The 25,842-nt window shown below is 36.0% G+C and overlaps 1 protein-coding gene across 5 annotated transcripts in view; it reads right to left on the reverse strand.

The window, feature by feature from the left end:
- The window catches only part of syngap1b (synaptic Ras GTPase activating protein 1b), a 99,675-nt gene that overhangs the window by 62,900 nt on the left and 10,933 nt on the right, over nucleotides 1-25,842 (reverse strand). For all 5 annotated transcript variants that reach the window (XM_043260783.1, XM_043260784.1, XM_043260781.1 and 2 more), the window contains exons 2-3: nucleotides 13,273-13,409; nucleotides 5,661-5,766 (exon numbers count right to left, since the gene is read on the reverse strand). In XM_043260783.1, coding sequence (XP_043116718.1) covers nucleotides 5,661-5,766; nucleotides 13,273-13,409 — 243 coding nt within the window. The remainder of the gene's footprint in view (nucleotides 1-5,660; nucleotides 5,767-13,272; nucleotides 13,410-25,842) is intronic.

A 25,842-nucleotide genomic window follows, 5' to 3' on the forward strand; every position in this document is an offset into this window, starting at 1 on the left:
TTCAGAGCTTGATAGCTGCATTCGACGTTGTTATAGAAACTAAATCTGTGGATTTGAATTACGCGACTGTCATTTGTGTGTAAACGATCTCTTTAAAAGCGTATTCCTATAACGCACGCTGATGAAGACATCTGCATAACACACTAACTAATGCCTCGTTTCAAAATCTTTGCCCAGTCACACGCTGTTAGTTAGCTGAGAGCAATATGCTCCGCCATCCCAAATAAAGGGAATTTTATTCATTAATGTGACTCATTTTCTCATGTGACCATATATCTTGCCACATCACAGTAATTCATTTAGCCTGGAACTATTTTCATAATAATAGCCAGTGCTGGGTATTGTCAAGTTGGGTTTTTGTCAAGATGTAATTTCTTACAGTACGCACTATGAAATTCAATTTAACTATTACTATTAACGGTATTATTTATTTAAAGCCAAAAAATGAACATTTTGTCATCATTTACTCATCCTCAAGTGGTTCCAAATCTGTATTATATTCTTCTTGGCCGTTGGAAAAAAGACCTTCAAAACGTCCAAGCTGCTTCTACAACACCGTTAAAGTGAATGGGGATTCTTACCACCGGAGAAAATGCTATTAAATCCACATCGCAAACAGTTATTTTGGCTTCATGAATAACAGAAGGACGAAATATAATACATTAGGCTGAGTAAATCATTTTTGAGGGATTTATTCTTTTAATTATCAAACGAATTCTATTTTAGATATAGGTATTTAACACGCTTTCACACAAAAATCTGGTCTCACATCAAACCCTAGATATTATTGTATATAATGTTAAAGGAATAGTTCGCTCAAAAATGTGAATTTGCTGAAAACATATTCTCAGGCCATCCAAAATGCACGCGACTTCATTGAAAAGGTTTAAAGGGATTTAACATCACTTGTTCACCAATGGATCCTCTGCAGTGAATGGGTGCCGTCAGAATGAGAGTCCAAACAGCTGATAAAAACATCACTATGAATAATTCACTCAGCTCCAGTCTATCACTTAATATCTTGTGAGAAGAAAAAGTGTGCGTTTGTAACATTAAACCATTGCTTCTGGACAAAATGCCAGACCATAATTCATATTATGGGTTCCTCTAGTCCATCACCAATCAAAATCTAAATCCTCCAACATATTCTTCTTTTTAATATGGATAAATGACTCATGTTTTTCATGGTAGTGTGGATTATTATAATAATGTTTGATTTGGATCCTCTTTTTAATGGCACCCGTTCACTAAAGAGGACCAAAAATCGGTAGCAATAAACAAAAAACTAACTCACCTAAATCTTGGACGGCCCGAGGAGAATACATTTTCATCAAACTGACATTTTCGGGCGATTTTCTTTTCTGAAGCTACCTTGGAGATCTTGGATTTTTAGAAACCTTCTCAGATTTCACCACACACAGAACTGGCACTGCAGTGGTGATTTGCTGCACGTAAATTGCAATTAACATCCAAAATTAAACCAAAGCTTTAAGTGCTTGTTTATTACTTACTCTTCAATTAATTTGGATGCCCAAGGCAACACAAAAAACAAATAGACTACATTGGTGAGCGTGTGCTAATTCCAAAGATATAACTCGTACCACACATACAGATGCTTTCTGACTTTTTTTCCGAATATACAGTTTTTGAGGGCTTTTTAGATAATATCTTCTGACCAAATGAGCTGCTTAAAGCCAAATCATTCTTGGGATCGTTTTTTTTTTTTAGTTTTTAATTACAAAAAATATCTATTATGAGTTGTATTAGACAGCAAAGCATTAAACACAACCACAGTTGTCCACCTTATATTTAATTAAAATAGCTTAAATACGATAAACAATTATTTGTGATACTATATATAATAAAAGTAGTAAAAATACCATATTACAGCAACTTGAACGTTTAACTGTTTGTATATGCTATGTATTTTATTAGTTCTTATTATATTTAATATCTTATTGTTATGGTATAATAAGTCATTGTCTAACTTCTGATACAAAGTTTTAAAAGTACTTTTACTTTAAAAGTCTTTCTAAAGTAAAAAATAAAAAACCTGCTTGTCCTTGAAACAAGATAATCATTCTTAAGATACTAAGACGAATGTGAGTGCGAATAAATATAAGAAAATATACATAACAAAGGTTTTGAAATAACTGCAGTTTTTAAAGAAGTTTTCCATGCTAACCAATTCTGACGAAAATCGAAAATCATCAATCAATTTAAAAATCATGCTTAGCGGTTATTGTAAATTTTCAATTGTTTAACTTATACAAAGTATCCACTGTCTCGCTAAAATATAACATTTTGTAGTTTTTCATCTTATCTCAAGGATTTCTAGAAGTCTTTAGAGAAGAAATATGATGGCGCTAATTAAAAAATGATGTCTGCATAGTTTAGACAGCAAACAGCGAGGGGTTTGGAACAGAGCTAGGTATTCTCGTCCTGAAAGTCTACACAGTGCAAACTAAGCAGGAAGCATACTGAGAAAAAGACACTTCAAAATAGGTCACTGTGTCATTCTCCTATGAAGAATGAATCTATACTTCACTGAACGTTACCCCCCAAATAGCACGTCTTGTCAGCTAATTAACGTCATTCTCATGAGATCAATTCCATTCAATGCTTCGTCTTCCTCGAGGCCCGTCGTTCTGGAAAGCATATGGTGGTATAGAGGGCCCACGTCGCTCAGAGCATAGCTTCCATTCATCAGAACATATAGCTGTGGGCAGCTTCTCGGAAACCGCGTGAATCCCAAATCGTTGTCACGGAAACTGCAGAAGAAGTCTGGAATGATCAGCAGAGGGCCACCTCGTTCAACACCTCGCACAGACGAGGCTTTCGCCAGGTGCAGATACAGTACACGCCACACTTTGAGCCTTTTTTTTGTTGTTGCTGTTGTTGTTGCAGTGATGCTACGGAACAGCGCTTCTCGAAGTCCGGACTCCGTGGAGAATTCAATCCGAACCCGCCCACATTTTGCACTTCAAAAGCACTAATTATATTTCCTACCTCGACAAACGCATGTTGAACTCGTAAATCGTTCGTTTAATTTAACGAAAGCCATTTTGTAGCGAAGGCAGGTCGGTTATAAAAACTTTGAGCATTTTTTTGATTTTTTAAAGTAACAAATGAGCAGACAGTGAGCTGATCATAAACTGTGTAGTCTTCTCAAATCATCCCATGTAATAAAATATACACTTCAGTTCAAGCATATAACGATGTTTAATTGTTAAACCAGCGCTGTAATAATGAATGTGCGATATGATGGTATATCCAAATTTGTGCTAACATTTTTTTTTTAAAATAGCCTTCACCGTAATTTTCTCTAATTACACTAAGAGTGATGCAACATTCAAAACTGAAAGGGACTACTTTTATTTGTGTCTGACAACATCAACAAAAATTGTGATTTTCTAAAAGAAAGAAAATAATGCCATCTGCCTTCTTGTCTCGGACAGGAGCACATTACAAAAAACAAACTGAAACTCTTTCATTAAAACCCTAATCTACAAAGATGACTTCTCTCCGAAAGGCCCGACATATACTCAGAAAACAGTAAATAATTTAAACGTCTACCTATTATTTTCCCTAGATATATTCATAGTAATTACTACTATTACCATCTTGTGTTTGGCAAAAAAATATAATAATAATAAATAAATAAAACACGTCAGCCAAAAAATCTGCATCTAATATCGGTCACTGGCTGTCCTGATTTCTGAATAGTAGCATCTGCCAGAGAAAAACCTTTATCAGCCGACCTCTTAAGAAACTGCATAAGTGTTAAGCCACTTTGGTACTTGTTATTGATGTATTTTAAATACAAAGGGCACTTTATTTATTCATTAAAAAATAGTGTATTTTTTGCTATGTGTCTTATGTACTATATGTTTACTAAAACCAAGTTTCGTTTCGGGTCTAGACCTTTAACACTAGTGAAAATTCAGATTTGAATGCAGACTTTGAGAACCCGTGTTTTAGAACATGGGTTCTATAAGAATCTTTAAGTAAACAGTTCTTAAAAGAACTTTGTCGCTCTTAGTTAAAAAACACGAAGAAGAATGTTTTTTCCGCTTTAAAGAAAGTTTTGTGCAATTAAAAGATTCCATGGACATTGAAGGTTCTTCGTGGATTCCTCGATGCCGATAAAGAACTTTTCTTTTTACTGATGTAGGAGCTCTGTTAGAGATGTCAGCACATCGGACAGAGCTGAAGCAGGACGTCCCAAACAGTAGGAAGCAAAATAAAGCTGCTTTTTAAGCCTTATTTTGGCTAGGATGTACATCACCTTTTGTAAGCATTCAATGTCAAAAAGCCTTGCGACTAGCTCAGCAAAAAAAAAAAAAAGCAAATTATGTATTTATATTTTAAGCTTTCAATTACAATACATACCTTTCAATGTCATTTCTCAGCTTCTTCAGTTCAGCAGCACTTGCATACATCAAACTTTTAACCATTTTAATCCTCTTTTAATCTATATTCTAAACAGTTTCACTCAGGGGTACGTTCGCGTATCATCTGTCCGATTTCATACATTTCATTTAAAAACATAAAAAGCAAAGGCAACTGAAATGTGTTCTTTTCTCACTCACAGTTCTTTTTTTTATTGCAATTGAGAACAAGAAGTCGTCGCAGTTAGATTGTTTTTTTTCTTCTGCAGAGACAAGATGTAAAGACTGAATTCTGAAAATGTCATAATTGTGCAAATGTCAGATTTTTTTCTTAGAATTGCAATAAATGTTTGAATCGATGCATAAACTCAGATTTCAGAGTCGAAATTACAAGAAAGAAAATCAGAATGATAAAAAAATTCACAATAACAAAAAAAAATTATATATATATATATATATATATATATATATATATATATATATATATATATATATATATATATATATATATATATATATATATATATATATATATATATATATATATATATATATATATATATATATATATACATATATATTATTATTATTTATTTATTTTGTTATTGTGAGTATATATGGGTTAGGACAAGCTTTCCTAATTTATCCAAGTCCCATCTTTAAAATATATTTGATATCAAAAGGACATGTAATCTATCTGGGAAGATATGGTGATAAGAACCACATATACTTTTATTTTAACATTATTATATATAACCTATTCACCCGGGGTGTCTTGCCTTAAAGGGACAGTTCACTCAAAAATTCATAATCTGTCATAAAACCTGTAAGACCATCATTCATCTTTAGCTCACAAATTAAGATATTTTTGTTGAAATCCGAGAGCTTTCTGACCTCCTATGAACAGCAACAGAACTACTACTTTCAAGGCCTGGAAAGATAGTAAAGACATTATTAAAATAGTCCATGTGATCAGCGGTTCAGCCCTTACTTTACGAAGCTATAATAACTCTACATTTGTGCAAAAATAACTACATTCAACCACTTCTCAGTTGCATTGCTGTCTATGAAGTGATTTCATCAAAAGTGATCCAAAGATGAAGGCCTTACGGGTTTGGAATAACGTGAGGGTGAGTAAATAACTGGGTGAATTAACCTTTTAGGTAATCCACCGCACCGTGCAGTTATTTTTATCGAATTTGAACTCTTTAGGATTGGATTCACGCAGTGATGGCACTGAAGCAGCAGGACGGCACGTGTGTGACTCACCCATTTCAGGATGGTGCCTCCCCTCCACAGGCACGCTGACCGTCCGTCGCAGCAGCTTGTTCCTGTGCGACTCCGAGCGCCGCTCGCGCATCAACAAAGGGTGAACCTGCGGGAGAGCAGAGATAAAGGTCAGCGCAAAGAGCGCAGGGTCAATACGGCAAGCTGCGGGGCTCTGCGCTGAACCGCTCGGAAACCTCCGCTATTAAAACAACAAGCCCCGTCGAGACGAGACTCCTTGAAATGATAAAGCGATGGTGTGTGCGCTTGGGGTGAAGGGAGAAAATAATTGCAAACTTGTGTGTGTAATGTGTTTATTTAAGCCTCGGTATGGGGCTGCGTCCCGCGGGAATTCTTCTTAACGCAGAAAGCAGATGGAGGCAAACATCTCGGCGCAGGTTTAGCGGCGTGGGTGTCTCTCCTGTGTTCACCGGCGCTATCCAGAGGGAGATACGATCGGGATATCGGGAGCAGGGCTACGAAGGAGGCGATTACCTACAGTCTGGGGTGATAAATGAGCGGGGCAACAGAGGATCAGACACTAAGCCCTATGGGAAGCAGATAAAATGTTTCAGCGGTGGCCTTGTCACTTGGCTGAAGTCATGTGACCTGGCTGCATTACGGGACACTCTTTCCGCTTTTGTGCACAGCTCAGCTTTTCAGCTACAGAGAAAAAAAGCTGATCACACGGCTGACTTTAAAGACAATATCGTGCGCTCTGCCCTTAAGATGCATCGGTGCGGTTTGTCTTTATAGTTTTAAAAATGATAGATGTCTACGTTACGCCCTCTGTTAGAGCAAAGCAAGCTAAACGTTATCGTTCAGTGCCTTTAAAATAGATCTCCAGCAAGCTGCAATGAAATTACAGGAAGGATCGGCGCATAAAAAATGCATAACATCCAATGAATCCTTCATGACTTACTAGAAAGCACGCAAGATCGCTGTTTATTAACGCACATGCCCTTTTATGTGAACAATTATCTGTTACGCAGGCGGCGGCGGTTTGCATAGCGTGCGAGGCAGTTGTTTAGCATGTTTAACGCAAATTAACTGTCGCTATAAAGTATGCACTTTGTGTAAGTATCTCTTAAAATTGCATAGGAGAACAAAACAAATGCAGGTGTAGTAGTTCAGACGATAAATCATTTTCAGAATTTTAGGTTTGAAATGTGGAAGTAAAGAAAATACACTACTGTGTGTCTCCGAAAGAGGAATAAAATAGATTAATTATAGCATTCATATTCTTATGCAAAATGAAAGGAACAGTTTAAAGTATAATATACTCTATATACTCAAAAACTTTCCTTTAAAGCATTTTGTTAATCATTACCTTATATACTGATATATTTTCTCTTGATTTTTGTATTTTGTTTTGTTAAAATAACAATAAAGAATGAATATTACTTCAAATCTAAAAACATAAGAAAATATCTAAGCTACAGGTGCAGTATAGTATAATATTTATACATTAAGGTTTGCTTTTATATTTTGTTAATATATGCTTATGAAAAGTTAATAGGCAAAAGCCTCCAAGTGCCATCTGAAATTGTCTTAGAAAATGAGCATTTTTATTAGGCTCCTATATTTCTCTTTAGTCACTTTAATTGTATAGAAAAGGACCTATATATTGCTATTAAAGTGAAATATGTATATATATATATATATATATATATATATATATATATATATATATATATATATATATATATATATATTTCACTTTAATAGCATATATATATACATATATATACAAATATTATATATATATATATATATATATATATATATATATATATATATATATATATATATATATATATACACACACAAACACTTTAGCTGCTTGGTTCTGCTAGTAGCACAGAAATTACATATACCTTTATGCAGTTTCTCTATTAGTTCTCGCTAAATATTACAAATATCTTATTCGTTTTTTTTTGTTTTCCTCTAACTCATAATTCACTGCCACAGCATGTAAGGTCACATCTGTTCATCGGAGATGATCTAATATACTCTTGGATATATCAAGGCAGCCAGAGAACACGTCATGTCGCCATCATACTAACTTCATGAAACTAAACCCATTAGACACAGATCTACAGCACGCATGAGGAACTGTGGGACACAGGTGAGTGGCTGCCTGTGGAACGAGTTCAGCTGGGCAGCAATTACCTGGTTCAATGTTATCTGGAACAGAAGAGTCACTGAACAAAACCCAGAGAGTTAGAGCCCAGGTGGAGATAGACCCGCTACGGGTCGACAATCAGCTTCTCAGAAGAGAGAAGCCTCGGCAGAGATGAGCCATCACTGGATATAGAGCTCAAAAGAGTTCAACCTTTCCCGCTGCCTTATTCTCAAACTATTTTTTACATCCATTTTTACCATATGGGTACTAAAAAAAATCTTTGTTCGAATGTTATAAGCCATGAACCAAACCAACCAGCTACAAGGAGAATCACAACATGACATGAAGCTCTGCAAATGCAAAAAACAACAGATAAATATAAACTGATGACAAATATATTCAAACGTTTAAACAATAATATTAAAACAACTAGCTGTATCTTATATATCACGTAGAAGCAATTATATCTTTTTTCCTTGAGTAATTTTTTTCATACTTTTGTTTCTTTGCTTTTTAATGAAATTTAAAGAACTCATGAACAGATTAAAAAGTCCTTTTGAACAAAACGAAGACTATTTGAAAGTCTTTTTTTGGTTTACCATTAAATTAAAAAAAGTAGTTGCAATTTTCTTCTCTCTGTTCAGAGAAAAAAAAAATAAAAAAATCATATCGTATTTCTGCATCTTTAATTTTAAATTGCCATTTCTCAATTCTGTTTTTGTTTTGCTTCGTTTTTTAAACATGGAATAAAAAAATAAAATAAAATGTTATTTTTCATAGCTCAGAATTATGACTTTTTAATTTTATAGCAATTTTTTTGTCATAATTGTGACATATAAACTCTAAATCACTACAGAATTAATGGGAATTTTTTGGGGGTTTGTTTTGTAATCAGGCTTCCATACATTTTATTCTTTTCTTTGCCTTTTTTACATTATTTAAAACATGTAGCATGTCAAATCAATAGATCGGTGTCTTACAGTGATTACGCGTTGGTTTCACCTTTAAAATGCGTTCAGCTGTGGGACCTGTCTCAGGATTTCAGCATCTACATGTTTTGCTCCCAGAACATTTTCCGTTTGTATCCCCATACTTCTGGGCAGGGCTCGAGCTTGGCAAACGCGCTCATGCTGCGCTGTAGGGGGGTCTGCCATATGTCAGCGCAGCCGAAAGCGGCCCAGCTGTGTGATGGGGCAGGTGAGGGAGGAAACGGGGAGGAGAGCAGAAGGTGTGCGGTCCGTTCCGTCCTAATGGTGCGCTAATAGATCACAGCCCTAGCCTGACAGCACCCCGCCGGGCCGCCCGACCCGACCCCGAACCTCAGCTGCCTCGGCTGGCATCCTTTCTCCGTCCCGGACCTGCCCCGCGAACACAGCGCTGCGAAAAAACGGCTAGGCTAAAGAGAAGAAGGATGAGATCCGTCTGCTTCTATCAACATCACATCACTGTCAGGATCCAGCTGCTCTGGTAATAAATGACACGGGATGATTTTCAATGAAGACACCAGCTAGGGGTTATATCCTGATACCGAGATATGTTATCTCCGGTTACATTTTTACTGTGCAATCGCTGAATTATGGATAGGAAATACAGTCATATGTGGCAGTTGAAAGATATGGATAGATGGATGTGCTTCTTTCTCACCACAAATGTATGGAAATTAATTCTCCACCTACAAAAAAAAAAATGGCCGATCTGTTAACAAAGCCTGTCCTGTCACAGCTCTGCTTTTTGTGACATAAAAGTGTGAAAAAGTCCCAAAATACAAACTACACCATTTTTTTTAGATAGTTATTAGTTAAAAAAAAAAGACATTCTTAGAACTTTTTTTGTGCATTATTTCTTCCGGCAGTTTAAAGAGGTTAAAATCTGCGTTTAACTTCAGAGTTAGAGGCTAAATGCGTTTTCCTAAAAGCCGACAAAACTATCTTTTTGAACATTAATATGTACGGGCTTTCCATTTCTACCCGTGACTAGCAACAGCAACTAAAACCTATTTTAGAGAAGGAATTAACCTTTCGTATTAATTGAGAATGTAAAAATCCCATTTATTTCCTTCATAATTGATTTGTAGCAATAAATTATTAACCTTTAAAGACGGAGCTTCCGTGAGGTGCGAGGTTGTTAATCGATGGTGTTTGCTTCCGTCGAAGCCGTCACTCCACAGTTACGTGTAGCAGAAGAATTCATAATAAAAAAACTAAATTTGCCATAATTAAATCAGAAAATTTACAGCACTAATTAAATGTTTGTTCATATGTGCATATTTGGTAATAAACATAAAATATGTTTTTTAATATACACAGTAAATATATATTTTATATTATATTTATCAACAGATTTTTTCTATTTATTTTTATTTATTAAACTCATAAACAAAAATATGAAAATCTAAACTAAACTTTATTTATTTTCATTATATTACACGTATTATTAGTTCATTATTTATTCTAATATTTTATTTGAATTATATTATTCATACATAATATAATAAACTAAAAAGATAACAGCTGTTTAATAACATTTAAACTCTCAAAAGTATTTTATTCACCAATTAACACTAATTAAATGTTTGCATGTGTGGAAATAAACTTAAAATATGTTGTTTCTATACACGATCAACACCTTTAAATCAACGGTTTTTAAATTTCTCCATTGTTTTCAATTTGATAACGTAATTTGCGACGCTTCATGACACTTCCGTTCACAAAAAGCATTTTCTAACCTTGTCTTTTTGCCCGATTTTCAAATACCTTTTGCCCTCATCGTAGCCGTTTGGTTTGGTTCACTGCTCTTTTAACTCTTTGACCAAAAAAAAAACGCTCCCGAAACAAATGCACCCGAAAAAGCGGACAGTCACTCTACAAGGAACCATTTCACGAGCTCTTTCATATTTTCACGTGACACATCCCATGAATCCATTACATAACCTTTTCAAGCAGACTCCCACAATGCTAACATCTCTTTCTGAAGACTTGTCATGTTCTGTCACAGCATCGGCTGTGAGCGAAAGCCTCTCTCGTTGACTGTGTCCATACTAATTAATTTATTTACTGTGACATCTTTGAGCAGCGCGATGCGAGCAGCAGCAGCGAGCGATTTGGTGAGAGCATGCTTCCATAGCCTGAATCCTGGGGCGGCTACAAGAATGGCTGCCTCCCACTCACAGCCAGAGAAACCTTGCTCTGGGCCTGTACTTGCGTAACGTCGTGTCACGGTGGCACGGATCGGCACGAGGACCATTCATCTGAGCTCTGGTGCACAGAGCGTGTGTGAAGTCGGACGTGGGCCACTGTCACCCCTCATCAATTAGCATCTAACCACGTGTCAGCAAATCGCTCCTGGCTCTCCTGCTCCCTCTAAAGGCTGTTTCTGAACACAGCAACAAGTCGATATGCTTTTCAAATCGTCCATGTTACTGTAATCCGCCTAAATTTGATTCTCCTTGAATATGACAAACGAAAGTAGCTTTAAATTAGCCAATTAAATGTTTAAAACGAGTACGTTTTGGGATTTATATGCAAAAGTGGTGCATTGATAAGGTGTTAAATACTATAAAAGGTAATGCTTTTCTTATAAAATATACACATAATATAATAAAATAGGCATTAAAACAGACGCGTTACATTTATTATTATTATTATTACATATATCAACATTAGTATTCATATATTTTACAATATTAAAAATATAAAATTTATACAATTTTTATATATATATATTTTTATATATATTGTTTTAACAATATTTATTTTTTAATTATTACTATTGTTTACGTTTTTATTATTTATTTTAGCAAACAAAATGGATACCTATTGTTAACTCAAATTAAAACAATTAAAAATCATTTTAGTTCATTTAAACAGAGCAGAAATAAAACAAAATTAAACACTTAAACATAAATAAAAAAAACACAAAAACTGACGAAAGCAAAAAAATATTATAATAGAAAAATTACACTACATAAAACAGCCAATTTGTATATTAGACATATGTTATTCATTTATGGCGTTTTGTTGTCAAGTGCAGAAGAAAATTGGGAATGAGTTTTGTGGCCTCAGCCATCAAACACCTCCTGAAAACAATCAGAGAAAAGCATGTCCTCCTGTGGACTCACAGAGTGCAACGTCTACACGGAGGAGACGCTTGTCATTCACCACAGGACCCGAATGAAGACCCTCACACACACAAACAGGGCTGCAACTGTCCCCTGCAGCACATGAGTGACAACCATGAATATTTCATGGTGCTCATCTTCACAGAGGTGACAGCCATTAGCCCGTCACCACTGATTCACATCTATTCAAAGCGTGGCCTTATTGGAACATGCAACAAAACGGGTGCAATTAGACGAGACGGTGCGTCTGATTAATGAGCCTCTCAGCGCTCTGCAGCACAGCACTGTACAGGTCAGTCAGTGTGTCCATTAAAACACAGCACTGCACAGGCTGACGGCCTCCAGCTACACTCAGACTAAACTTTAAGAAGGCTAAATTATTTTGGACGGATGCGGCCCATCATGCACCTATTTTTTTTTTTTGAGGGAGCACTAATTGGCTCACTTTGTGGCTCTTGTAAGATAACGAGGAAATATTCTTAATAGCTTCTATGTTCAAGTGTACACATAAAATTGTGTGTATATATATATATATATATATATATATATATATATATATATATATATATATATACACACATATATTCAGAATTGATTAATAAACTTGTTTAATTGTTAAATATATGCGAAAGAAATTTTGCTGCAGTTAATCAGTTAATCATTCTAATAATAATAATAATATTTAACAACAAACATTATTTATTTCAAAGTGTAAATGCTGTTGTTCTATATGCTTATATGCTTTAATTAATACACATATACACACACACACACACACACACACACACACATATATATATATATATATATATATATATATATATATATATACACAATATATAGCTCAAAAATGTTTATTGCATTATTGCATATTTAAAAAAACATATTTCAGTAATATCTGTTTAAAATAATAAAAAAAATGTATTCATAAATGATTTATTAAATAAAAATTGTCACCATTGTTCTGTATGCTGTGTATGCTAATGCTCTAGATATCTGCAATGTTATATGTGCCAACACTAATTCAGAATTTTTCAGACTTTGGCTAAAATCAGGCATCGAAACATTATAATGTAGAGTAGAAAACCAATGCACACTTTTATAACCTGCCACAGAAAAATTAACAGTTTGAAATGGAAAAATAAAAACATGAAATTATCCAATCGGACCACATAATTAACAAACTGCTAACAGTGCCAAAGACATAATACTTAATACTTAACACTCCCAGACTGCTGATGCAAATCAACTATAGAATATAAACAAAAAAATATGTATGTTTTGAGCTGTGGAAAGTCTGAAATAAAATGACCACCCAGAACACAAACTGTAGAAAGGAAGTGCTTGATTAAGTGTGATTGGGTTGCCAGTACCTCCTCCTGGTCCAACATGTAGAGCTGATTTCCACTGATCACACACAGACGAGGATTCCAGTCGGGTTGCTCGTAGGAGGGAGCAGCAGCGAAGGAGGGCTGGTGTCGGTAGGAGGGGGGGACAGCATACCTCGCATCTGGGACAGGAGGACAGGAGGAAGGGTAAGGGACTGAACATCAGTAGTATGCAAGAAAATATCCCAACCAGTTCAAAGTCTATAAGCAGATCCAACCTGAACTTACATACATTTGACCGATACTCGGCGCTAGGAACCAAACAAACATGTGCAAAGTTCGAAGAACCGTCTTCCATAATGGATAAATGGAAGTTTAATTTGATTAAGCAAAAGCTGTGGCACATTGCGATAACAACGTAACTTCATGCCTGGCATTTTTAGAGTGAAATTCATTGATGCGCTACAGGAAAATGGATCGCAGCCTTCAAATTGCACTTTAATCGTGATCACGGCTTCTGATGCTGGCTATTTATACATATATTCATATTCGTCAAGCTTTGATGCTTTCGTTTGCCAGATGTCTAAATACAGAGGTTTTCTCTTAAAGGCGTAGTTCATCAAAAAATGAGAATTAATGTCTAACACAAATTTTGATATTTTTTGATGAAATCTGACACTGCATAGACAGCAATGTAATGTATTGTGGTTTCTTTAAACAAAAAAGTAATATCATAGCTTCATAACACTGAGGTTTAACCACTGAACCACTCGCTGGGTCAGGAAGTGTTTCGGTTGCATTGCTGTCTATGGAGGGTCACAAAGCTTTCGGATTTCATCACAAATATCTTAATTTGTGCTTTCCAAAGATGAACGAAGGTCTTTCAGATTTTAAATGATTTGAGAGTGAATAATTAATGACAGTATTACTAACCCTTTAAACAGATATTTCTGCCAAGTGTTTCACTTCATTCTCTCAACCTGGCAACACCTCTCAAATACTCTCTCAAGAGCACAAAACAGTTAAAAGTTATTTTATCATTAATAAATTTAATTAATATTTAACTGCTCTCACATTTGAGAGAAGTTTTACCAGTTTGCATAATGTGTGTTAATGTATCATAAATATAGTAAGTCAGGATGAGGAAAAATATAACTCTCACGTGAGCTGACATTTTCTAGATTTACTGTATGCTTACAAGAAAGTGAAAAAATTATGATGAAACATCACTAAAAATTATAAAATCATAATAATTAACCAAGTATAACTTCTGAGCAAAATAATTCTATAATCATTTAAGTCATTACTGTTAAACATTATCATTAAATATTTGCGCATTTACGCATTATATATTTCAAGATGTATATTACACGAATATGAAATAATATCGAATGACTTCAGGTCAGAAAATGTTTCTGAACTCGTTTAAAAAAACTTATATTAATTTTTTAAAATATATTTTATGATTCTTTAATGAATAAAAAGTTAAAAAAAATATTATAATGTCTTTACAGTCACTTTTGATGCATTCTAACATGTCCTTACCGAATAAACATATTCATATCTATAAAAAAGGGGGAAAAAACAAACTCAACCCTACACGATACTATATTGAAATTAAAATTTGGTAAACCCAGTATGAACTGTTTTTCACAAGTGCTCATAATATCAACCTACGACATTTCTTTACACAATATCAGCCAGTAAAAGTCTTTTTGTGGGGCAACATTAACGTCAGGGTCGAATCATTTGGTCAACTTGAATTTCACTCTCTTCCCAATCACTCAATTTTTAATCATATTGTATCATAGACTCCAGCCACAAAAAAACAAAAAGCAACAACAGACGCAATATGTACCAAAGATCCTTTGGTGCTTGCTTGGCCATAGCAAACACAGCTTTACTCAAACATAACCAATACTTGAGCTACATTTTTATCCAGCGTTGTACCTCACGGCCCGTATTTCTCCTCAATACTGTAAACGTATAACTCATGTGCAGACATTGATATTGATGGCACTGTGGTTTCATCAGGTTTTAAATCGAGCTGTAAAGCTGTCACACGTTCGGCTCTGGCCCTGTCAGCCAAGGCAAGAGCAATAAAGCGATTACTGTGGCCTTTGACTTTTCTACTTCATCCCTGTTCTTCTATAAAACTCAGGACCGGACGAGCCTCCCACTCTCTTTTGCTCCAAAAACTACAGCTCAGAGTCGATATTTTGCCCCGGTGTCCTCTCGTTCCATGAGCTCCTACCCTCTGAACCTCCAGCCAATCAGAAACGGCCTTGACAGATGGTGGCAGCATCAGAGGGATGCTGGACCGGCACAGGACGCTTCTGTCCAGACTCACACAAACATTTGTCAGATTTCCTCCAAGCACTCTAGAACAACAGAGAACAGCACTCACAAAACAGATCACTGGACTTAAGCAGCCGTATGTTTGCGAGAATTTATGCACAGACAATTTTTTTTTTTTTAATTCATGTGTTGGAGCTAGCGGGAAAAACGTTTTTGGCAAATGGAAAAGAAAATCCAATTGCTTTCAAATAAACTTGTGCACAAACAGTTTTATATATTGAAGCACTGTTGAGTATCATTGGGATACTATTATATTTGTATTAATATTTAATATAATTTCTTATTTTAATAGTAACGTTACGTAATTTTCTTATTAATGTGTTTTTGTAATTTTTTGCATTTTTGTATGTGTGTGTGTGTGTGTGTGTATATAGATAGATTATTTTAATTATTTCAGTTTTACCTGTTTCTGTACAAGTTAAATTAATTAATTAAAAAAATTATAAAATGGTATCATGACAATCAGCTGAAATAAAAACATTTTAATATTTTTTAATTTATCATTTACATTCAAAAGCGACAAATGCTGTTCTTTTGAACTTTTTGTTCATTATAGAGCCTTTTTTAAACGTTTCCACACAATCTTAGACATCACATATTAGAATGATTTCCGAAAGATTGTGCGACACCGAAGACTAAGAAATTCGGCTTTGCGTCACTGAAATAAATGACATTTTAAAATATTTTAAGACAGAACACAGTTATATTAAGTTGTAATAATATTTTCACAATAATGCGTTTTTACTGTACTTTTGATCAGATGAAAATAACCCCCGGTGACCTAAAGAAAAATGACAAATTCAAAGATAAAAAATAAGCAATGACAGAATTTCCATTTCAAGATGAACTGTTCCTTTAACATGACAGCAGGCCACAAAATGAATCAAACAAAAACCGCAAACACAGTACTGCGCTGCTGCTCAGAGCCGTATCCCCACCGCTGGGCCGCACAACACACTCACTACAGCGTGCTGGGCTCTCGCTTGACAGTAAGCCAGCTGAAATCTTTTCCGCCATGGAAATAGCCTGTCACATCCAGCTCCGTCCTGACAAGAAGTCCTGGAGAGCTGGAGGAGCTGCCCATCGCTGCCCCGTTCAACGGCGCTCTCCACCATCTAAGAAAACTGCTCGTGATAACAACTAAAGACTTCACAGAGATAGAATATGAAATTATTTATTCGCAGGGAACATGTGAAGTGACTTTATGTCGTTTTAACACACGGTGCGATATGTCAGCGTTTACCCGAAGCAATAAAGCTAAAGAGAACTGCTTCGGTTTTATTTATCCTTTGTTTGCCACTTGATCGTGTACATATGTCTGTCAGGACAGGCTGAGACACCAAATGCAGATTGAATATCGAGGACTAATAGTGACAAAATAAAATCTCATCCCTGACTCAACTAAGGATGCTTTAAAGTGAATGGGTGCTGTCAGAAGTCCAAACAGCTGATAAAGCATCGCAATAATCCACAAGTAATCCATTTTTTTCATCAGCTAAATTTCTTGTGAAGTGAAAAGTAAAGGAAGGAAAATGTAGCTTTTTGAAAACACTTCCTAGGCTTTTGAAACGATGACGATGTTTAGTCACGTGACGCATGTTGTGCCAGCATAATCATGCCTGTTAAACGCTATTCACTTTCACACTGTTGATATTTACTTTGAACGCTCTTTATGTAACACGAGGGCTTTTGCGTTATAGATCAAACGTGAATGAGCACGACGTGGATACATTATACGATACAAAAGACATTTGATACAGTTTGACCTCCAGGGGCTAAATATGACATTACTGGGTTTGCTTCAACCAGCGGACGTGAAAAACGACCAACGCAACAGTGTTAAACTTGTCTAATTCCGCGGGAAAACGGCAGACTTGGCAACACTGATCACCTACACATGTGCAAACTTTTGGAAAATACATAATGGAGAACAGGAAAATGTATACAGATTAATTGCCTGAGACATAAATGCGCTTCTGTTTCATATTAAATGCGCTCCTGGTTTCAGAACAGACGATAATCCATAATAACACCTTAAAAAGTCCATCTGCTGTTGTCCTCTCACATCTAAATCCACCGACATATTTGTTTACAACCATTTTGACTGTTTCGCTTGATCTGTGCATATTTCTCTCCTGATTCAAACTGGGCAGCTAAAAGCAAAGGTTCAGAGTTAAAATGCCTTTATGATGGGTTTCTTTTTTTATAAATATGTAGCTTTTCACTAGACAAGATGTTAAGTGATGGACTGGAGCAGTGTGGACGTTTTTAATGAGCTGTTTGGACTCTCATTCTGACGGCACCCATCCACTGCAAAGGACCCATCGGTGAGCAAGAGATGCAACGCTAAATTTCTCCAAATCCGATGAACAAACAAGCTCACCTACATCTCAGCCGGCCTGAGGGCGAGTAAATATTAAATTTTTGGGTGAGCTACTCTTTGATGCGCCCATGGTTAACAGTTTCTGAACGACCCGTTTTGGAATGAACGTTCTCATTGAACTAGAAAAGAGTACAGTAATTGCTTCGGTAACATTGGCTCTGTTTAATTAGGAGCTGTTCTTCAAATGCATCTGTTTGAGCGCATGCAAGCACCTCTGACATCGCAGACACAAATGCCGCAGGCGCCTCTTCATGTTCTCCATCACAAGCGCTGAGTGTCATTGGCTAGCACGCTTCTGAGAGGGTGTTACTATTCTTTGGCGGGCTGTGGGTGCTGATGTGAGCCGTGCACACGAGGACCAGGCCGCGGATGGGTCAGTCTCACATTGTCATTACGCAGCCCAACAGAAAGAGAAACACTGATTATTCACATCGCTGCGCTCCAAACAGGGCTAAAAATAACTCACACACTATCTCCAGATGCCCCAGGCAGGTATGCACAGAAAAGAGAGTAGATGCAAGTTTCATAATCATATCCGTGTTGCATTAGCAGATGTCAATAGTCTGTTTTACAGTAGGCTGAAAGGTCGCGCTTTGATGCGTGCACAAAAGCATTTCTGTGTTCATGCACCGTGATGGACATGTGACCTTACATCATAATGGACTTTAAAAGGCAGGAATGTGTCATCCGGCAGTAGCGGGAACCAAATGTTATTTCCCAGAGCATGCTCTCATGCAGCTCTGGAGATTTACATACCTGCTTCGTCTCAGATGTTTCTCCTGAAACGCATTTGGAGATTCATGAATCGATACAAATGGGCAATATTCGACACACGGTACCTGTTGAGATCTTTGACAGAAAATCTGAGCTGAAAAAAATAGTAAAAACGCTTTAAGAAATCTCTCCAAAAGCCCACTACCCAAAGACGTCTCAACCAGACGCCACATTGAGAATGTTCAGAGTGGCTAAAAGAACACACACATCTTTTGTTTGTTTATGGGTCTCTCTGAGAGGTTTAGCTGGTTACCATGGGTCAGTTAGCTCCTTGCAAATGATTGCAAAAAACGATGGCCTTCATTCTTAAGGCCGAAAACCCCCACAAAACAATATGCCCATGTCCATTCAAGTAAAATTCAAAAGATTAGATATTTTGCATGCAAAATGTAATCCACAAATGCTTCGTAGTTTTACACGAGATGTTTTGCAATTGCCTAGGGCTGCATGATTTAGGAAAACGATCTAATTTTAATATTTCGGTTAAAAGTTTCGATTTAAAATGTGATTTTTAAAATGCCCTTTGTAGGCCTGAATAATTTGGACAAAAGAGTTGGGATTTCATATGTCACTATAAAATAATATTACAAGTAGTACTAATTTAATAATAATAATAATAACAACTTGCTTAATAATTAACAACTATGAATAATTTAAACTATTCATGATATAATGGTAGAATATTTACTATAAACTAAAGTTGTTGATGTTGTTAAAAAATCTTGGGAAATATCTTGTAAAAAGGAAAACATATTATATTATATTATATTATATTATATTATATTATATTATATTATATTATATATCAGTTAGGCAGACCACAGCTGTTTGTAAATGATTCTCATTACATAAAGAGATTTGTTGCACGCTGCGATAAGTGATACAAGTCCAATTTTAGCAACAAATTTGTACATATTTTACAAGGTGGCTAATTCTTACGTATTTGTACGATTTCATACAATTGGTCTAAACCCCAGCGACAGGCAGGTTTAGGGGCGGGGTTAGGTGTTAAGTTCATACCAATTGGCAACCAATTTAGCAAAAATCATATGAACTTGTACTAATGAAGTCAAAAGAATTTGGTCGAATTGGCCACCTTTTAAAATATGTACGACTTTGCCGTGAGATCAGGCTGGATCCCCAAACTACGATTTCGTTTAAATGAACTGCTTCAAACGTTTGGCGGTTCCCATTAGCAAAGATGTCAGACCTCACGCAACACCAGCAGTCCTACGCCAGTCAAGCAAACTTCTCTTGGGATGAATCTTTGCCGTCTTCGTCTAAATGCCAGAAACGAAAATTGAAAAAGCGTTGTTTTGTCAGCAGTTCTCTAATCTCATTGCTCTCTAGGAGAAACAGCGGAGATGTGAAAAGAGATTAAAGAGTAGTTTTCCACTGCTAATTCCCAGAGCATGCTGGAGTTCTGAAAAAAAAAAAGAGGCCGCACTCATGCAGCACCGATCGATGGCTGGAAGCTCCTGAAGCAGCGCTCACGTCTACCTGCTCGTCTCCACACGGCGTCACTGTAGCTGCACTTTACAGCTCCCGCCCCCTAAATCTACATACAGGAAACAAGGTTACTGCCCAAGAGATGTCACTTCCGAAACACCCACTCTCTCTCTCTCATTCTCACCCACACACCCCCAGCTTATTGCCATGACAACCGGGAAAAGAATAGAATATAAGTGAGTGTTAAAGAGACAGATGATCAGAGAGAGAGGGGGAACGAGAGAGGTATGGAAGACAAGGATAGAACTGGACGAAAAGAGAGAGAGAGAGAGAGAGAGAGAGAGAGTGCTAAAACGTGTGGGAGAGAGAAAAAGCGAGAGACTGAGAGGAGGGAGAAAAAACAGAGATGGAAACGAGAAAGAGAGAGAAAAACGAGGGGTTTCGAGAGAAACGGAGGGAACGAGGACACTTTTTTGGGAAAAGAGAGACCATTTCTTGTTCCCATAGCAACCTAGCCATCCATGAAATACTCTGTTTCTCTTTCTCTCTCTCTCTCTCTCTTCTGTCTTTCGCTCCCTCCGTTCGCTATGTATAGCTCATAGTATGTATATGACAGCAGGGATCTGATGAGTGAATGAGACGACGTGGAAATCAGACGATTAATTTAGTGGCAATGATGGTTTATGAACTCAGTTTTAATGGAAACTGTCGCGGAACAAGAAGTAAAGTTTCTCGTAAATCAGGGCTCTATATTTTTTTAAATACCATGTAACTTTTCAATGTTTAAATAAGGTTATTTTTTTTAAACTACCGGTATAAGAAAATTATATTGTGGAGAAAACCATTCATTTAAAATTGTTACTGAGCTTAATTTAGAGAATTATATCACTTGAATAAGAAATATATTCCGCAAATGAGGGAATAAATAGGCATAATTGCTCATTACTCAAAATTAATGATGTAATTATGTTGCAGAATGTGACTAATAAAATTGACCTGATGTGTGACTGAATTTCTGAATTGCAAATCACTTCCATCTCTTATATCATTCAGATTCAGCATCCTGTTGCATACGGCCAACACAGTTCAAATTTGCCACAAATTTGTCATATAAGATCTGCATGATTAAACAGATAATCATAAGCCCGCTTTGTACAATGCTATTGGTAACTAAATATTTGCTTATGATGGTAAATTCATACTGCTCGGTGATACATGCCAAAAATAGCAATATCAACCAATGCAATAAATGAAAATATCATTGAGGGCACATTTAATATAACTGAAATTAATAACTGTGATTACGGTAAGTAAATCAACATGAGTATCATCATCATAACGCAGCCTTAAATCAGACAAAAAAAAAAAAGGACGAGCTAAAAAATGAGATCCAACTTTCCAGCAAACTCACTGGCAGCCTCCTTTCATGTGTCTTCCTCTCACAGCCCCCCTCCACCTTTAATCCATCTGTTTCAGCCTCCCCTCACTCTCTCTCCCTCTCTCTTTTGGAAGCTCGTAAAAATCTAAAGTGAGACAGCGTTCACAAACAGGGAGAAAAATAATATTAGATACTACGAAACACTTAAAAGACAGGTAATGATGGAGCTCACGTTTGAGGGAAAAAAATGGCGGAATAATAGCATACCACTACACTGTCTCTGCAGTACATTATGTAGTCTGCACACGGTATGCAAACGTTCATATAGGAAGTTAGAGGTCTGTAGATTTTTTTGAAATCCTTGCTTACCAAAGCTGCATCTAATTGCTAAAAAAAAGTTAATTTTTACATTTTGAAATGATTAGATTAAAACACTTATTTTAAATAGTTCATTTATTGATGTGACACAAAGCTGAATTTTTAGCATCGTTACTCCAGCCTTGCTTCTGAAATCATTCTAGTATACTGATTTGCTTAATAAATAAATAAATGGCCATGTTGTGCTGCTTAATATTATTTGTGGAGACTGTGATCCTTCAGGATTCTTTAATGTACAGCAATAAAAAAAAAAGCATACTTTTTTGTAACATTATAAATGGCTTTACTGTACTTACTCAATTTAATGCATCCTTTATTAATTAGAAAAAAAATCATCAGACAAAAAATGCTAAAATGAGACCATTTCACACATTTAGGTGGCCTTAAAAAAAGATTCAAACATTGATAAAAACCGATTATAATATAAAAAAAAAATATAATAATATTCTAAATACTTTATATGAAATAGTTGTCCTGGAACGGAAACGGAATGGAAAATCTTGCCCTCAAAAACAATCAAACTATGATTAAAAAAAATCTATTATAAAATTAGGATTCACTCGGTTCACTTGACAAAATTTGGTCTGAACGTTAAAGGGACAGTTCACCAAAAAATGTTTTAATATGCATATACTTACATATACATGTTGCTCCAAACCTGTATGAAATTCTTTCATCTGTGGATCATAAAATTTCTTTTGAAGACCGTTTGTGATCAAGCAGTTGCTGGCAGCCATTGGCTTCCATTGTAATTTTTCCCCCATGTTATGTGAGTCAGTGGCCACCAGCGACCGTTTGCTTACCGGCATTCTTCAAATGAACATGCTCTGCGTTCAATAGAACGGAACTGATTCAGGTCCGAAACAACAATTATGGAAAAAGTTCATTTCTGGGTGAACTTCCCCTTTAAGGTATTTTTAAACCGAGATTTAGATAAATAAAACCCACATTTATTTTCAAGACGACAACTGAACTGAACCCGAAGAATTATACATGCAACAAGATGAAGCCATGTGACAACAATGCAGCATACAAACATCTAAAACGTTTATCGTTTGTATATTTCACATTCTATTTTTTTTTTTTTTAAATATTTGCCAGTATACAGCACATTTAGTAAGCTTGCGTTCCATTCTGAACACAGCCGTCCTGTCCTCCTGGATCTATTTTACATTAGCTCCGGAGAAACTGTCAAAACAAGTACGAGGTGCAGCAATGCCTCAATGAAGTTTGCATATTTGCATTGTACCATATTTTCCTTTCACTGGAATATTCCACATGCTGAATAAATCACTGACAGTCTGGGGCAACAATATTTCCCATCTGCGTCTGCATAAACACATGACACAGCCATCATTCGCGCGCGTGTGTGTGTGTGTGTGTGTGTGTGCGCGCGCTATCCTGCACTGCTCCTCAGTGTATTCCTTTATATGTCTTCATGCGTGTGGGTCGCTCCGCCGAGAGAAAACGGGTCGTGATTTGGGTCCTGAGAGATGAAGCGTAATTATAGTGATCCGTCCTCAATCCAGAGATAGACTGAGAACTGTGTCATTGTATTATTACCCCGAGGCTTGCCGCTAACATTCATATCTGCGCTAGCATCTCAGCGCAGACGCACGCAACACTTGTGCTGGCAGACGGACAGAACTTTTTTGAGAAGCAACAGAAGGGAGAACAGCAGATTAAACCTGCTAGTCGCTCCTGTAATACTGCTAAAATGCTATTAGAAACCAACTCTATTATCAATATGTAAATGAACATTCAGAAGTCAGAGGACAGAAAGATTTTATGATGGATTTGTAATCAGTCTCTCATTGTCTCTAAAGCAGCATTTATTTGCTAAGAAAATACAGTATCGTGAAATATTATTATATTAACCGTTTTCTACTTGAATATATTTTACTGTGTAATTCATTCCTTTGATGCAAAGCTGAATTTTCACTGAATCTTAAGTGTCACGTGATCCTCCGTAAATCATATTAATATACCACTTTGCTGCTCAAGAAATATTTATTATCATAATGTTGCAAACACTTGTACGGCTTAATATTTTTAATACATTGATGGTACATTTTTCCAGATGAATAGGACGTTTAAAGGGGCAGCGTTTATTTGAAATCTCTCACTTTTGATCAACTGACTTATCGGTAAGCCCCGCCCCTCGAGAGCAGATGAGCCAATGGCAGTAGAGTATCAGTTGCACGGGGACAGGAACATGGACATCTCTGACTTTCAGCGCTATAGAGAAACATCTCCGGTTAAAACGAGTTTAAAGTTAGCGGTAAAGTTAGTGAAAGTATAAACCTAAACTGCGAACTGTTCACGCGTCATCCTACAGCGTAAGCAGTTGTTTTTTTGAAAACGTATGTTACTAACACGACACTAATGTAATGTTGTAGAGCAAAACAATGGTGATGTTGACACAGAACGGTACCAATGGATGCTTTTCAAAATGGCGCCAAGGTGACACAGAAGATAAACTGTTAAAAAATATATTATTTTAGTTTTCTCTGTGAGGAAAAATCATTCTCGTAGCTTCGAAAATTACAGTTGAAACACTGCTGTCACATGAATTATATATTTTTTACGATATCTTTGCTACATTTCCGTATTTTCATTGATCGTTGTAGTAACCTTGCTGTCTTTTGGATTTGATCAAAAATATCTTAATTTGTGTTCTGAAGATAAATGAAGGTCTTAAGGGTTTGGAATGAAATGAGGGCGAGCGGTCAATAGGGCAGGGCACGTGTCAAATTTGATTTATGAAATATTCTCAAGAGACACGCTGATCCGCAGAAGACGTGCTATTTAATTCAAGAGTAGTTTACGACTCAGAAGGCATCCGAAGAATGGGTAGTAATGAGATGCATTTGGAATGTCTTTTCTCATATAACTTACGCCCGACAAGTTGTTGTTTCAACAAGCATGTTAAACGAACCGGAATATTATGGGGTTGGAGCTCGCACAAGTCATAAACTGTCTTCAAAGACCGCTTGTTCAAAAGACATAAGCAGCTTTCCATATATATTTCTGAGTTGATAATCAATAGTATATTTTCAGCTAAGGGTATGTTTGACCCTACTGATAAAGAGCTTTCATTAAAGTTTGATATAGAACAATGACGATAGATCTTATAAGCAGATCTTAGCAACAGGATGTCAGATATTGACTACATGCTTTTAAAGTGAGAACATGTTTTGAAATAAAATAAACAACCAAGTACCAAGTTTCCTTTAAAATGATAAACTAAGTTGTGAATAAAAAAATCATTATTTAGGTTAAATGTGCAAACAGTAAAAAAAAAAATACGTCAAGTAAAATCTTTTAAGATTTTGTCAAATCGTATTTAATTTTGCAATTATTCTTTAATAATACGTATACTTTTTTTAAAGCTCTCATTTAAAGAACGGAGGTCCGTGCACTAGGCTGAAAACATTTTCCTCACTGAAAAAATGTAAGTAGAACTTTATCCATTTATTGATTGTCTTGTTTTCAATTATTGGGATTTTTATTTAAAGTCTTTATAATTGTATGCCTGAAAATGTTTTTTATTTAACCATCCTATTATATGTGCTGGTACTCACAATTATACTGACGATCGGTCTAAAAAATATCATGTTTAATTCAATATTTTACTACTGCAGCCATTTCTTCGTAATTGCTTGCGAAACTTACAAGTACTTCAGAGAGAAACAGAATACTGAATGAGCGAACTAGAGGGTGCGGCTTGTTTTTTCTATTGGATACAGATTGACTGGATGCAGTAAAGTAGGCGTAGACAACTGGAGGGGCGTGGTTAATGATGTCACGCTAATGTCCAAGTGGTCAAAGTGATGTCATCAGTAGTCGTCGCCACAAAAATAGCAACGTGAGCTCACGAAATATAGTTAGTATT

Source organism: Puntigrus tetrazona, chromosome 16 (genome assembly GCF_018831695.1).
Source record: "Puntigrus tetrazona isolate hp1 chromosome 16, ASM1883169v1, whole genome shotgun sequence".
NCBI lineage: Eukaryota > Metazoa > Chordata > Actinopteri > Cypriniformes > Cyprinidae > Puntigrus > Puntigrus tetrazona.